A 17,815-nucleotide genomic window follows, 5' to 3' on the forward strand; every position below is an offset into this window, starting at 1 on the left:
AGCAAGACTGACATTTATGTGAGAAGAATGGGACAATAAACACGGAGGGTGACTGAGAAACGGATGCTCTGAAAAATGTGCAGGATCAGCTGATGGCACTTAAATTATTTCCTGACGTTAGTGAAGTTGGCTGGTTTGAGAGGATGCGTGTGCACACAGTCACATACAGTACACGCGCACACCTACCCAATAATCAGTGTTTTTGTGGATGAATAAAAACAGCACAACCTTGCAACACATGAGTAACTGGGAATGGACTCTTACATTATTAACCGTATCCACTCTGCATCCATTGCACCGATCACCGGTGTGGAAGGGGTCCCCACCATACTTGCCAACCTTGAGACTTCCGAATTCGGGAGATTGGGGGGGGGGGTCGTACCGGGGGGAGGGGCTAAGGGGGGAGGAGTATATTTATAGCTAGTGTTCACTGAAATTCAAGTATTTCTTATATATATATATATATATATATATATATATATATATATATATATATATATATATATATATATATATATATATATATATATATGTATATATATATATATATATATATATATATATATATATATATATATATATACACATATATATATATATATATATATATATATATATATATATATATATATATATATATATATATATATATATATATATATATATATATATATATATATATATATATATATGTATGTATATATGTATATAAACAAAATAAATACTTGAATTTCAGTGTTCATTTATTTACACATATACACACATATAACACTCCTCTACACATTGTTGTATTTGAAAGTGCAATGCTTTGCAGCCAGTAGCACAGCCTTTGAAGGAGCAAAGGTATGGGCAGCATCTGCGACATTTAATTTGCAGGAAAGGAGTGAGTTTAGGGTTGAATTGTCCATCCTCGTTCTATTCTCTGTCAGTATCTTTCTAACCATGCTGAACACCCTCTCTGATGATGCATTGCTGTGTGGCATGCACAAAAGTGCCTTTATCAAATGCACCAGAGTCTGGAATCTTCAATCTCTCCCTAGCATACCCCTTCCCCTTCGAGCTGTCCTAGATGAACTCAAATTCTTGTTTCCAATCATTTTGGAACTTGCAAGCGTACTTCTACTTCTTACTCGTCGTCGCCATGACTGTCTCTTCTTCGTTCTTCTGCTTCGTCTCTGTTATGTTTTTGGACATTACTATTTGCCGTAGTTTTGAAGCAATGCATGATGGGAATCCGGATGTTGTGTGTCAGTGTATTAACGTGCCGGCTGGAATAAACACACGCTGAGCAATAGCTCCGTGCCTGCCTACTTTATGGGTTATAGATAAATCTATGGATAACTATATAATAGTCTCCTTCTTGTTGTGTGTGCAGTTGCGCACTGAGCTCCAAAAGCCGTAGATGTTATGCCGTGACTAGGCCGGCACGCTGTTTATAAGGAGGAAAAGCAGACGTGACGACAGGCTGTCCTCACTCAGGTCTGGCTGGAAATCAGGAGAAAGTCGGGAGAATGGTTGTCCCGGGAGATTTTCGGGAGAGGCACTGAAATTCGTGAGTCTCCCGGAAAATTCGGGAGGGTTGGCAAGTATGGTCCCCACATCTGCGGTCCCTTCCAAGGTTTCTCGTTGTTCCCATTGGGTTTAGTTTTTTCTTGCCCTGATGTGGGATATAAGCCGAGGATGTCATTGTGGCTTGTGCAGCCCTTTGAGAGATTTGTGATTTAGGGCTATATAAGTAAACTTTGATTGATTGATTGATTGATTGATGAACTGCTGTAAAATGACAAATGGACAGAATGGGCTGGTGTCAGGCAAAGTACTAACACCATTGGTAATTACTGAACAGTAGTTCCATTGTCACTTTATTTTCTGGTTCTGTGCAGGCCAAAATACTGACACGTTGAGTCGTGAAAATGCTACTTCTCAATTTGAAATTAAAATGTAACACTTCAATTACTTTGTAACATGAATATACGGTAAACAGAAATTGTGTTTTGATGTTTTTGGGAAATGTTTACAACTCATACTAAGTTTCTCTGAAAGCAAAGACAGATAATTCCATTCGAGGGTCCTCCAGCCAAAGAGGAACAATGAGACTACAGTGTGACTACAGATTAATTTTCAGATGCAATGGAGACACAGGCTGTCGTCATAAAGAGATCATATACAGTCAAACATGTAACGGGCACTCAAGAGAAACTGTAAAAATGGCCACTATAGTCAGGTGGCCATTATACATAGGTTGGCATGAAAAAAACATTTGGAAAAGCAAGCACAAAACAATTCACATCGTAGCAAGTTCATACTAAAACAGTGAACAGTTATTTAATAACAACTGATCCCTACATTTTACAAACCTCTCAGCAGCTGTTTTCACTGGACGCTGCCGCAATTTTGCATAGATAAGGTAGGGTGGGACAGGAGGTATGACACATAAACAAAATACATCCGGTTGATTTTCAGAATAAAATGCTACAAGTTTAAAAATAGCTGACTTACCTATATTAAAAGCATAAAAACAGGAGGAAAAAAAATACAAATCTAAGCAAGTCCACACTTCTCCCTCCAGTTGGATGGTTTGTTGTTGAATTGTTTTGACAGCGGGAATTTGTCAGTGTCGTTACTAGTGCTGTCTGGTGGAGCCATGCTATGCTCTGCACGCAGAGGATGAGTATTGGAGGATAAAGGAGTATGCAGCAAACTCGTAGCACAGCCGCAACGCAATAGCACTCGGTGGAGTTTAGGGGTCAGACTCAATCTATCAACATCATGAATCATTGCAGAAAATTTTGATATTACTGGCCGCAATACCAAATACAAATTTATTCTGCGATACAAAATAAGTGGCCGCCATAGACAAGTGGCCGCTAACAATGGTTTGACTGTATAACAATCAATTGAAACCTTTTTCTGCCCTGAAAAGAAAATGAAATACCGTATTTCCTTGAATAGCCGCAGGGGCGTTAATTAATTTAAAACCTCCTGTCACACCTGCGTTTACCGGAAACCGGCGGGATGGCCGTGCATGCGGTAATTATTTTAAAACCTCTTCTCACTCCGGCGTTTACCAAAAGGAATCCATAACATTTAGGCGTGCGCTTTGAGTGTGATGTAAGCATACCATCATGAAAAGCACATTTAATTAAAAAAAACGTTATTATGGTCTTACCTGTACTTATAAATGGAGTCCATTTGCAGCTCCTTCTGACCAAAAGCATCGATAACTTGTTTATAGAAGTCTTCCTTATTTTCTTTCTTCAGTTTTAAAAGTCTCTGTTTCGATGGAGATATTCCTTTAATTATTACCTCCTGCTTCGATTGAAAGTCCAGTTTAGAAAACTGTTTTATTTTATGTATGTAATCCTCCATTTTAAAAGTTCAGGCAGAGGACAGAAAAAAAAATCTCTTGCTGCGTGTGTTCACTTCTTCTGCAGTACCGGAAGTCGCAAGAAGGATCACTAGCGCGGCAGCGCCCTCTACCACCAGGAGGCGGGAGTCATTTAATGACTTATACAGTATTTCACACACGCAGCTACGGTATATTAATAAAACATAGCTGCTTACTGTTCTCTTTAGCATACTGTACAGGTATTCAATAGCTTGGACCTTAAATCCTACTGAAAAGCTCTTTATCTTTTTTCCTTTGTGCGATTGTAAACTACTGAAAGCAGTTTCCTCCATTTTGAAAATGAGGACAGATGCGTCACTCGTGACGTAACGAATTTGACCCGGTGGAAGTTCTAGCCATATGCTAAATATTTTGCGAAACGAGTTTGACCCGGCGAAAATTACAGACATGCGATAATAAAATTAATATTTTGCGAAACGAATTTGATCCAGCTTCAATAATAAACCGGCGATAAGGCCAAGCATGCGTTAATTATTTTGAGAAACGAGTTTGACCCGGCAGTAATTCTAGACGTGCGAATACTATATTCCCTGCGCCAATTCAAGGAAATACGGTAGGCAAAATCAGAGGCAGTGCAGTGTACTGTAAAATGGAATAAAAGCCAAATTGGTACGATCAGTCCTTGTTGTGGTAGTCGTGAACCCCAAAATGCACAGGCAGAAGGCAGCGTGCAGGCAAAAAGTATTTAATGTTCAAAAAGATAAACAACACATAGTGGAGCAAGGGAATGCACATGAAAAGGCACAAGGAAGCTGTTACACATAAAGCTAAGCTAATAGAGCTTAAGTACAAAAAGCTAGTGAAGCAAAAACCGTAACTCCAACAATGATTGCATGCCAACTAAGCTATGAGACTGGCTTATGAAGTCCTCTGGTAGTCATTAGCGGCAGGTGAAAAACATAATCACTAATGACCTGTAAGTGAACACAAAAACTAGGATGCCTGTAAAGTTACTGCGAACTAACAAGGACAAAACAGTAAGTGAGAACAGTGGCGTTAAGAGGTCGTGACACAAACCACCATCTGTGATATCACTAGATTAACGATATCACTTATGCGTCTCTCATGCACCTTAAACCACAAGTATTAAAATGTCGGCTACTGCCATAAAATTACTTGTTGTTTTTAGAGGGACAAAGTATACTCTGCAGAGAACCACCTGTCCTTTTAGGCTTGCCTGTATGATTAAACATTTAAGACCAGTATTGTTGGCCCGAGTGCTGGCAGTGAGTTAAATGACCAGGAATAGATATAAACTGAAAGGCGTCCGAAGAAAGGAATGAAGCTTTTCTAAACACTCACTTCTTGTCTTGCAAAATAAAATATGTATTACTGTCAGCTGCACAGTAATCCATGTATGTACACACATCCCCCATCGCCACACATGATAATCCATCCTCAAGGGCAGCCTATTAACCTAAAAATAAATGAATTAAAGTATGTCAGTCGTGTGCTGTAGTGTTTTAGTGATGCACCACATCTACTACGAGTATGCACGATCGTCTGTGTCTGAGTAGCAGCCAAAACAAGTGGGTCTTATTAGAACAGCCCCAGTTTCTGTGTAACCCCATTAAAAAAACTATGCTGATGATATATAGTGGTTATTAGACTGAAGGAAAAAGTTTTTAGACCTTTCTGTGGTATGATCCCTAAAATTATACAAAGGCAAGTTGACAAATAATGTTGAGTTTCGGTACTTTTCGAACAGTGCCAGTGCTTAAACAGTAACATGCAAGTTGAACAGAATAGAGATGTAAATATTTCATTATTATATACATCACACTAATATAACTAAGTAGGGCTGCAATGATCCATTGATTAATTTGATTAGAATCAAGCTTTGACTTGTATTTTATTGCTTTTAGGGCTGGGCGATATGGCCTTTTATTAATATCTCAATATTTTTAGGCCATGTCACGATACACAATATATATTAGCCTTGAATGAACACTTGATGCATATAATCACAGCAGTATGATGATTCTATGTGTCTACATTAAAACATTCTTGTTCATACTGCATTAATATATTCTCATTTTAAACTTTCATGCAGAGAGGGAAATCACAACTAAGTAAATTTACCAAAACTGTATTTATTAAACAGTTATTAAGCAGTGGCACAAACATTCATGTCATTTCCAAAACAGAAAGTGCAAGATTGTCAGAGACATTTTAAACTAAGCTATTAGTGAACTTTTGTGCATGATGTCACTAAGATGGCATATCAAAACCAAATTTCTAGGTATAAGCCACGCTTCCGTCAGTCTACCCCAGGGCAGCTGTGGCTACGAAAGTAGCTTACCACCACCAGGTGTGAATGAATGATGGGTTTTTAACATGTAAAGCGACTTTGGGTACTTAGAAAAGCGCTATATAAATCCCAGGTATTATTATTATTATTATAATGATTGATGATAAATTGAACTGGAAATCTCATGTAAAAAATATACAACATAAAGTAGCAAGAAACACATCAATAATGAATAAAGCAAAACATGTTCTAGACCAAAAATCACTTCATATCCTCTACTGCTCGCTAGTGTTACCATATCTGAGTTACTGTGTAGAAATATGGGGAAATAATTACAAAAGTACACTTCATTCATTAACGGTGTTACAAAAAAGATCAGTTAGAATAATACATAATGTTGGATATAGAGAATATACAAATCCTTTATTTATTGAATCAAAAATACTGAAATTCCACGACATAGTGAATTTGCAAACAGCTAAAATTATACATAAAGCAAACTATAACCTGCTACCCATGAATATACAACAATTCTTCTCAAAAAAAGAGGAGAAATATAATCTCAGAGAAAAATGTAATTTAAAACATCTGTATGCACGTACAACACTTAAGACCTTCAGTATATCAGTATGTGGAATTAAATTATGGAATGGATTAAGAAAAGCAATCAAACAATGTACTAATATGATCCACTTCAAGAAACTTAAAGTGTTTACAAAGTACAAAGAAGAAGAACATTCTGGATTTATTCCATCCATCCATTCTTTCATTCTCAAAATAATCTTACTTATCTCTGTCATGTCTGTGTGATCATGTTTTGTTTTAGTTATGTTCGGTTTTGTTTTTGGACTCTTTGTGCACTCTTGTTTGTTTTGTCGCCATAGCGACCATTAGTTTCACCTGTTTCACGTTGTGCACTCGCGCACCTGTTGTCAATCATGTCTATATTATTTAAACCCATTGTTGCCAGGAGTTCAGCCTGGCGACATTATCTCTGCTACCCATGAGATTCCTGTTTACTATAGTTCATGCTTCATAGTTAATTGCCTTTGTGCTAGTCTTTTGTTTCATTAGTCAAGTTTGTTTTCCGCCATTGTGTGCGCCTTTTTTCCCTAACTCTTGCAGGCTACATTATACACCCCCGCTACCACCAAACCCCGCCCCCCACACATTAACCCCCCCCGTGCGTCGGTTGAGGTGGGCGGGGTTTGGTGGTAGCGGGGGTGTATAATGTAGCCCGGAAGAGTTAGGGATGCATGGGATTCTGGGTATTTGTTCTGTTGTGTTTATGTTGTGTTACGGTGCGGATGTTCTCCCGAAATGTGTTTGTCATTCTTGTTTGGTGTGGGTTCACAGTGTGGTGCATATTAGTAAGAGTGTTAAAGTTGTTTATACGGCCAGCCTCAGTGTGACCGGTATGGCTGTTGACCAAGTATGCCTTGCAGTCACTTACGTGTGTAAGCAGAGGCCGCATAAAACATGTGACTGGGCCGGCACGCAGATAGTATGGTGAAAAAGCGGACGCAACGACAGGTTGTAGAGGACGCTAATAAAGGCAGTGCCATCACGGCACGCCCTCCATATTGTTGTCCAGGCGAACATCTGAGAATATTTGCCCCGGTAGATTTCCAGGAGAGGCACTGAAATTCAGAAGTCTCGAAGAAAAAAATCCGGAAGTCTACCGGAAAAATTGGGAGAGTCGGCAAGTATGCAGCTGAGCCGCATCAGAGTGGTCAAAGAGCCGCATGCGGCTCTGGAGCCGCGGGTTGCCGACCTCTGTTTTAGTCAAACACATGGGGGCATGTGAGGACATGTTAGGATCTACAATTTGTATGTCAATGCTAACAAGTTTTTAGTCCAAAAATCAAACACCATTCCTCCAATTACCGTAATTTCCGGACTATAAGCCGCACCTGACTATAAGCCGCACCAGCTAAATTTAGGGGAAAATACAGATTGCTCCATATATAAGCCGCACCCGACTATAAGCCGCAGGGTTTTGATGTGTAATTACCGTAGTATATAGGGGTTCCTGCTACCACGGAGGGGATTGTCGGGACAGGGATGACTGTTTGGGAACGCAAAGCGTTCCATTTATTAACAATAAATCTTTCAATTATTCAATCAAACTTTCACATCTTTGACATGACGAACAGCATTCGTGCAGAGTACAAATAATACAATGGTGCAAAGTAATACAAAGTGCTCGCCTGTACGTTATCAAAATAACCAGCCTACCGGTATATGAAAAGTCAGTCTTTAATCATTGTGTCATCGTCTTCCTCCTGCGTACTAAAACCACCGGAATCCTCTTCGTCGGTGTCGGAGAAGAACAGGCCGTAAATAAGCTGCACCCTTGTATAAGCCGCAGGGACCAGAACGAGGGGAAAAAGTAGCGGCTTATAGTCCGGAAATTACGGTAATACCTTTTCAAATGTGTATGTGTTGAATTACATTGTAACTCAGTTGAGAATATGTATATATAAAGGTTACAGAATGTGTTCTTTGTTGTAATTATTATCAAATATTTTTATTACGTGTCAAAATCCCCCCCAAAAAACTAAATATATTTTTTTATTTTAATTCAGTTATGCTTTATCAACGCCTTACTGGTTAGCTTTTTATGAGGTTTTAGGCTATTGTTTTTTAACTTTGTTTTAAATATAAGTGATATAGGCTCCAGCACCCCCCACGACCCTGAAAGGGACAAGCGGCAGAATATGAATGGATGATATATAGACACCGTTAAAAGTTCAATTTCAGTGTTATGTACATTTAAAAAAAAAAAAACGTTTTAAGAAAATCCTTGTTTGTTTAAACTATTTACCCTAAAAGACGAATTGAGGCTATGTGTTTAGTCGATTAATTGAAAAAATTAAACGATACAGTACTCAATCACTTTATTAATCAATAGCTCCCCACCTTCTACCATCCTAGTCACGTCCGTTGTGTCCTTGGGCAAGACACTTCACCCTTGCTCCTGATGGCTGCTGGTTAGCGCCTTGCATGGCAGCTCCCGCCATCAGTGTGTGAATGTGTGTGTGAATGGGTGAATGTGGAAATAGTGTCGAAGCGCTTTGAGTACCTTAAAGGTAGAAAAGCGCTATACAAGTATAACCCATTTATCATTTATAGCTGCAGCCCTATAACTAAGTAATACATTTACCGATATAGAATAAAATCCACAAAAAATTGTAAAATGTGCAAAAAAAATTCACAAGATTTGACAGTACTTTAAGTGCATACATTCCATTGTTTAAAGTGAAACTGCACTTTTTCAGAATTTTGACTATCATTCACAATCCCCATGTAAGACAAGAACACATATGTATTTATTTTTTTAAAGGCCTACTGAAATGAAATGTTCCTATTTAAACAGGGATAGCAGATCCATTCTATGTGTCATACTTGATCATTTCGCGATATTGCCATATTTTTGCTGAAAGGATTTAGTAGAGAACATCCACGATAAAGTTTTGGTCGCTGATAAAAAAGCTTTGCCTGTACCGGAAGTAGCGTGACGTCACAGGTTGAACATTTGCACATTGTTTACAACAGCAGCGAGAGCGATTCGGACCGAGAAAGCGACGATTACCCCATTAATTTGAGCCAGGATGAAAGATTTGTGGATGAGGAACGTGAGAGTGAAGGATTAGAGTGGAGTGCAGGACGTATCTTTTTTCGCTCTGACCGTAACTTAGGTACAAGCTGGCTTCCACACTCTCTCCTTTTTCTATTGTGGATCACGGATTTGTATTTTAAACCACCTCGGATACTATATCCTCTTGAAAATGAGAGTCGAGAACGCGAAATGGACATTCACAGTGACTTTTATCTCCAAGACAATACATCGGCGAAACACTTTAGCTACGGAGCTAACGTGATAGCATTGTGCTTAACTGCATATAGAACCAGACGAAATAAGCCCCTGACTGGAAGGATAGACAGAAGATCAACAATACTACCAAACTCTGGACCTGTAACCACACGGTTAATGCTGTACCGCCTGGCGAAGCCTAGCAATGCTGTTGCTAACGACGCCATTGAAGCTAACTTAGCTACGGGACCTCGACAGAGCTATGCTAAAAACATTAGCCCTCCACCTACGCCAGCTCTCATCTGCTCATCACCACCCGTGCTCACCTGCGTTCCAGCGATCGACGGCGCGACGAGGACTTCACCACGATGATTGGTGCGGTCGGCGGCCCGGAGACGGAGGAAGTCAAGGTGAGGACAGCGGCACGGCGGCAGGCGTTGTAGCTTTCAACGACACCCCGGCCGCCATCAGAGTCAGCAAGAAACATATATTTCCCCAAAGTTACGTACGTGACATGCACATAGCGCCACACACGTACGGGCAAGCGATCAAATGTTTGGAAGCCAAAGCTGTACTCACGGTAGCGTGTCTGCTATCCAACTCAAAGTCCTCCTGGTTGTGTTGCTGCAGCCAGCCGCTAATACACCGATCCCACCTACAGCTTTCTTCTTTGCAGTCTCCATTGTTAATTGAACAAATTGCAAAAGATTCACCAACACAGATGTCCAGAATACTGTGGAATTTTGCGAGGAAAACAGACGACTTAATAGCTGGCCACAATGCTGTCCCAATACTTCCGCTTCAACCCTTGACGTCACGCGCAAACGTCATCATACCTAGACGTTTTCAGCCGGAAGTTTCCCGGGAAATTTAAAATTGCACTTTATAAGTTAACCCGGCCGTATTGGCATGTGTTGCAATGTTAAGATTTCATCATTGATATATAAACTATCAGACAGCGTGGTCGTTAGTAGTGGGTTTCAGTAGGCCTTTAATGCATTCTAATTTGTAATATAAGGCAAGCACGAGGTGGATAACAATGCAGATAATGGGAGTAATCTATTGCGCCCATAAAGCCCTCTAAAAAAACATCCAAACACCGCCAACAATACTCCATTTACATGTTGTGACCTGAATATTAACCAAGTACTACCGATATTCTAAAAAATAAGCGCTAGGTCCGAGGAACTACGAGGTAACTAGCTTATGAAGATATTGACATACTGAACCGGTGAGCTGCTGCATCGCCTCTGAGTTGGTAAAAGTTACTTTGAAATTATAAATCATGCCTCTTGCTTGTATCGTAGAAGGTTGTGGCCATAAACCGACACGAAAAGACGCTAGTTTGCACCCACCTTTTTTTTTTTACCTACATGAGGATTATGAATATTTCTTCATATAAACAAGAAGATATAAACATCCCATCAGTCTGCATCCCAGTCAGAGCAGACATTGTACAGTAAGTGTTTATTTTATTAAGTTCGTAATTTGTATTTATTGTTTAGCATTTAGCAATAGTGCTATTTGCTGGACTAATTCATCACTCAGCTTCTAAAACTTGTAGCTCATCCTTCATGTATTCAGGCTGGATAATAATTTGTCCCAAAGTCGTCCTTGCTGACTCTAATTAAATCTGCCATGATTAGTAGTTTTTTGGTATTGTTGTAAGAAATAGGTAACGTGATGAGTCGGTGAAATCAATGCGCCACCAAATGCTTGAAATTAGCAAATACGTAAATATTAAATCATATTATGAATGTGCCTGTTAGTACATTACATATATACTTTCAGTGTTTATATAAAACGTTGATGGAGGTTTTTGAGAGCGCTTTATAGGCGGAATAGGGCAAATCCAATTAACTCCAATGTTAGCAGACTTTTGATAGCATTTATTTACAAGTTAAAATGCATTAAAAAGTGTGTGCTTGTCTCACATTAGAATTGTAAATGATAGGTAAAATTCCACCCAAAAAGTGCAGTTCCCTTTTAAGTGCAAATTCAAATTCTGGTGATGTTGGACTCCCATTAGACTACAATGGGGTTTGGTAGTAAATCCTACAGTACATGCAATGGTCATGTATAATAATTGAACCAAATGCTGTTACTGGAATGTCCTGCTTGTGTTAAGATTTCTGGTGTTGGTTGATTAGTGGATAATGATGAAGTCTTGTGTTGTTGGTGTGCAGAGCAATGGAAAATAGTGTGTGCAAGATTGAATAACGAGTAGGAATGGAGCACTTCTGTTGCTGTGTTAAGGTCAACGACAACGTTTAAAAAGACTGGCAAACTTTTCAGGCCAAGACTCAGCTGTCCACCTGCACCTCAAAGAGAAACAGCACTCCTTTGAGAACACAACTATACAGATTCTGGTACGAAAGAGGAGTGAGGAAAACCATCTAGGTTGAAAAACCACCCTGGACAGAGGAGGTGGGCTGTCTTCCACATACAACACTGTACTTTCAACCATTCCTAAAATACTCTGCAATTTAGCCTCCAACAAAAAACAGGAGTTAGAAACCATTTGTGCCATTTGATCACAGCTGAATGGAATGCTAACGTGGGGGATTCAGACTATTTTGGACTTGTAGTAGTCGATCCACAGCGATTGTTCTACCACACAATACCTCCATGCTAACGAGGGGAAATTACACTTCAACGACTGTCGTTGACTTTGACAGTATGATTGCAGTTGTTTTTGTAACTACGATAGGGTGAAACCATCCTAGCCCAGGCACACACTCCTGGTTTTGGAGTATAAATATTTTGGGTTTTGGCACCAGCCGCTAGATGAACTCTGACCAATCTAAGTCTATGACCACGAACTGATGAAGCCTACTTGGATTAGAGGCGAAATATCTTCTAAGACAAACCAAACATTCCAGTTGCGATTGATTGAATGCCCTGAGATTACAATGACCTGGATGAATGAGAAAATTCATAGACAGCTTCAGCCTGAGTGCATATTTTGGGATTACCCACATAAACTTTTAACATTAAAGTGCTCTGAATACCGAAATGAGGAAATTATAGCTACTATTTTTCCAAATTGGACTCTTTCAAAAAGCAAATGTATTCATATGTTCACCTACCCTTAAGAGTGCACTCTGAACAGATGACCAACCAGTCAATGGGCTGACATATCAAAATAGAGAGTTCACAATAACTAAGAATTTAGAGTTTTTTTGTTTTACAACTCTGAGATGGAGCCAGAGTGCCTAGAAAGAACCAGAGGAAGCACAGATAAAGCTACCTTTCCAAAAAAGGAGTGAGGCAACACCCATAAGCTAATTTTTGTGAGGCAAACCAGGCAAAAACTGCTAGGTGTTGTAAATGTGCTATAGTTAACTTATAGAACCACCAATTTGAGAATAAATAACCCAAAACGCATGTTTTGCGAGGTCTTACATCATGTTGTATATAGTGATTTGGTAAGATTTTTCCGGTTCCGATTCCACTTTTGATTCTGCTTAACGATTCGGCCCCTAATGGTTCTCTTATCGATTCTTATTTGGAAAAAAGCGAGAAAAAAGGGTGGACTAGCATCAATTTTGTTAAGCTTAGAGGTAACATGACCTTACAAAGCCTAAAGTGAGGTCTCAAGAGGCACATACGAAGCATAGAAAAAAAATAACTTTTTGTAAATAAATACAATAAATTAATATTCTTCTGTAGAATTTAATCATGTGCAAATTACACAAGAATGTAACATTTAGTAACATGTGATACTAACTTATTAAATGCAAAGTGAAATATGTATGCATGTAATGAGTTAATGTCACACATTAGTTTCACTTTTGAAGTTAATTGCTGACATAAATGGACTTTAACAACATATTCTAATTTTATGAGTTTCACCTGTATAAAATAATAACTGAGAGACAATCTGGTTGCAGGAAAACATGCAACTATTCTCTGACTACAATTGAACATTCACCTACCAAAAATGCTAACTTTTGACCACAAACTTAGTCACTGCTCTGTGACATTCGTCTAGCGGCAGACGTGAACTGGGGCTGTCAGAATCGGAGCCAGTCAGAATTTGTCTCTCGTCATGCTCATCTAAATGTGAAGGCATTAATTTAATTTTAACAAATAATAGTACTAACATAATAGGAGGTGTTAGTACCTGTTGTATTCAGATGACGTGCTAGCGTTACTGCTGCTGGGATGAGCTTTGAGATAGGAGTGGTTTAAACTGCATGCTGTGTGTTCAAATGTGTCAGCGTATTGCTCGAATGTCCTCCTCTAGATGAAATAGCAGCCTTATAATTATTACAAGTAGCGCTGTTGCAATATTTTCTTGTGAAGAAAATGTCAAAACTTTAGAGCGTTTGTTGTGCTCGGGCTCTGCCATTTGGCAATCTGATGTCACTATGCACGTTGCATAATGACGGCATCCCCACCCGGAAGAATCGATAAGAGAACCATTTGAAAAAATGGCAATCCATTCCAAGGAATTGATACATTGGAAACTGGTTCATATCGATTTCCATCCCTAGTTTTATACATTTGCAATCAACTGTGATTGTCACTGTGCATCCTGAAGTGGAATTTTGTCTGGAATCAATCCAGGAACTAAACTCGCCCACACAAACAAAAGCTCCCACAGTTGACACATCTTACACAATCTGTGAAAAAACATTGATTAGATCTAAAGCTGCACATTTGTTTTTGTTTAACAAAGTGTGACAGCGTGTCCCTTACTGTGTTTGTTGTTGTTTTCAAGACATGACACAGCTCCAACAGGCTCCTGGGAATGTCCATGCTTTGGGGTCCGGCCCCGTGGCAGCCCTGATGCTGACAGCTTCCCAAACCTGGGTCCACTTGGGCTTTCCATGCCTACAGTTGTAATTTTGGGGGAACAAGACACATAAGTGGTCAAACACGTTAATGAAGCACTAATTACACATTAAAAAACACTGTTAACAATGTTGACAGAATTGATAGTGTTTGATGATGTTGTCATCATGGACTACAATACATTTAAGTGGGTGATGATGATGGACTCAAAGTTATCTCAATGGAGGCATATGCATCATGTAATTATGATGGTAATGAGGGTATGAACTCCAATGTTTGATTTCAAAAGCAATAGACTCATGACTCCACAGATTCTTGTTCTGCCCATTAGATTAAATATGGATGAAAGAAAGGGACAAGAGTGAAGGGTTTAAAGCACTACTTTTGAGCACTCCTGTCTTCTTCCTCATTATAACAATATAGCCACACTGCAAGCAGTTAGGTTTTGTCTTAAGGCCCCACTGTGTTAACTACATGCTGCAGTCATCCAAAACACAATATATGTTTAGGATGAGCTCTGGGTGCTGAACCACATTTTCTATCAAAAGTCAAATGAATGAAGGCTGACAAACGCTAATTATGCTAAGTGTGACTGACAGCGATCCCACATACTTTGTCTGAGCACACATTCCTCACAGTTGGTCCCATAATGATTTATAACAGAGTACAAAACGGTCACTCAGTATCACTCAGTGAGGCCATTCAGTGTCTGTTTGTGTGCCATGACATTTGATGTAAACTGAACAATTAATCACCTTTTTTGTCATTCAGGTCATTGTTAATACATTTTGATTGCGAGGACATGGAGAGGATGGACTGTAAAATCCCAGCCAAACACAAACTGTAAGGTCTAGAGGAATTTGACAATGAAAATTCCACTTTTTAATGAAAAAAGTGACATAATTTCAAAAATAAACAATTTCTGTACTTGGATGAAAGACATTTGCAGCAAGTGACTGCCTAATGTCAGAGCAGATGTACATCACTAAAATAACCAAAATTGGGTTTGCTGAGGTTAAATCAGGGAAAAGACATTGATTAAATTTGTTTTCCTTCAAAGAGTATTGTGTTTACTGAGGTCAACAACCTGTTGGAGAAGGCAGGTGGGATGACATGGGCGTATAAAACTGCTAGAACGGATACACTGCAGTTTATCGATGGTGTGACTGCTGATACAAGTAACAAGATGTATCAGGCTATAGTATTTTTTCAAATTCAGACAAATGTTACAAAACTGACCATAACAATACACATGACTAATTACGGTACCTTCAGCCCAATAGAAAACACATTTAATATACTCTTGTTATAAATGTGAACATTGCCACGGGGAACGCCTGGCAAAGCAAATCCAGGGTGAAAAATCACAATTTGTGATGACCATAAGCTCTAGACTGCAGGATAAACAATAGTGGAAGCTGTAGATGTCATATTTCCTATTCCTATTTCCATTGTCTGTTATAAATTTGGCTTCGGGGAATTATGGCCTCAGGTTCCATTTTGAGTCCCACAGCAAACCAAACATTAATGAACTAAAAAAATTAAGACTGTTTGCTTAAGAGATGTCAACAGCAGAGCTCCGTTGAGATAATTTTGAGCAAGGCATCGAAGCCAATTACTCCCATGCTGTGGCACACACACACACACACACACACACACACAAACACACACACACACACACACACACACAAACACACACACACAGGGCTGTCAATCGCGTTTAATCCTATTTTGTTTAGTTAACTCAAAATTATCGCGATTAATCACAGAAAGATGTACGTTTTTGTCATTAATACGTGTACCCAGACAGATCATTTTTACAGTTTTTAATACCATGATGACTGAACAATTAATTTGTTTTAATTATATATTTTTTAAACAGTATGCCTTTTGAAACAGCGCAACACAGAAAGGATAAAAACACGCTTTTAAAGATAATTAAAAAAATACCTGCAGTGCGTTGGTGTCTCACCAGATTTTCTATTTTGTAGGAATACAGAATTTGTATTCCTGCTTTAGGAGCACTTACATTTAGAACAGGAGCTAAACCTTCATGTTTAGATAGCAGTTTCACACATTAATAACTAGGGATCTCACGGTATGTAAATTTCTTATCACGAAATGACCAAAATTATCACGGTTATCATTATTATCGCAGTACTATTTAGTGATGAAATTTAATATTCAGTCTGTTAATCATTCTGCAATTGCAGACTATCAATCAGAACAGGTTTAAAAGAATATACCATAGTGATGGTAATATTGTGTAGTGAACTGTAATTGCCCGATGTGGGCTGCAGAGTGCAGTGGCAGGCATGCCTGCAGTATTAATCCTAGTCTCAGTGGTAGCGAAAAAGAAGACACGCTTGTTTAGAGACAATCTTCTTCCTTCATATCGCCACTGCCATTATAATACATTGATTTCAATCTGCTAGAAAACATTTATTTAGGTAGAAATGTTACAGAGCACAGCACAGTGGAAGAGGGGTTAGTGCGTCTGCCTCACAGTAGTGAGTAGTCCTGGGTTCAATCCCGGGCTCGGGATCATTCTGTGTGGAGTTTGCATGTTCTCCCCGTGACTGCGTGGGTTCCCTCCGGGTACTCCGCCTTCCTCCCACTTCCAAAGACATGCACCTGGGGATAGGTTGATTGGCAACACTAAATTGGCCCTAGTGTGTGAATGTGAGTGTGGATGTTGTCTGTCTATCTGTGTTGGCCCCGCGATGAGGTGGCGACTCATCCAGGGTGTACCCCGCCTTGCGCCCGATTGTAGCTGAGATAGGCTCCAGCGCCCCCCGCGACCCCAAAGGGAATAAGCGGTAGAACATGGATGGATAGATGGATGTTACAGAATAGCATGATCATATTGTAAGAAACCCCAATATATATATATATATATATATATATATATATATATATATATATATATATATATATATATATATATATATATATATATATATATATATATATATATATTAGGGCTGCAACTAACGATTAATTTGATAATCGATTAATCTGTCGATTATTACTTTGATTAATCGATTAATAATCGGATAAAAGAGACAAACTACATTTCTATATATACATTAGGGCTGCAACTAACGATTAATTTGATAATCGATTAATCTGTCGATTATTACTTTGATTAATCGATTAATAATCGGATAAAAGAGACAAACTACATTTCTATCCTTTCCAGTATTTTATTGAAGGAAAAAAAACAGCATACTGGCGCCATGTTCTTTCAACTTGCCAAATAAAACAAGGAAAATGTTACAAAAATGCACACTTTTGACACCCCTGCTATAGATAATAAAAATGTAATCTGATAAATCTATCGATAAAAAGCAGAGCCCGACGACGCATGCGCGTTTATCACAACTCTCTCGCTCTTTCTGTCTCTGCCCCTCCCTCACGAATGCTGCTGCGCACCTTCACAATTTGTTTTGTTTTTAACCTTCTTAACCCTGAATGTACATTGAAAATACACGCAACCCTAACTCAAAATGCCGGACATTTGAGGCATTTAAGAAAC

General features: G+C 39.0%; 1 protein-coding gene across 2 annotated transcripts in view; it reads right to left on the reverse strand.

Moving 5' to 3' along the window:
• znf512b (zinc finger protein 512B) overlaps positions 1–17,815 on the reverse strand; it is a 67,445-nt gene that overhangs the window by 38,780 nt on the left and 10,850 nt on the right. For both annotated transcript variants that reach the window (XM_062053742.1, XM_062053741.1), the window contains one exon: positions 14,182–14,316. In XM_062053742.1, the coding sequence (XP_061909726.1) occupies positions 14,182–14,314 (133 nt within the window). In that variant the 5' untranslated portion in view covers positions 14,315–14,316. The remainder of the gene's footprint in view (positions 1–14,181; positions 14,317–17,815) is intronic.

This window comes from Entelurus aequoreus, linkage group LG07 (genome assembly GCF_033978785.1).
Source record: "Entelurus aequoreus isolate RoL-2023_Sb linkage group LG07, RoL_Eaeq_v1.1, whole genome shotgun sequence".
NCBI classification, from domain to species: Eukaryota; Metazoa; Chordata; class Actinopteri; order Syngnathiformes; family Syngnathidae; genus Entelurus; species Entelurus aequoreus.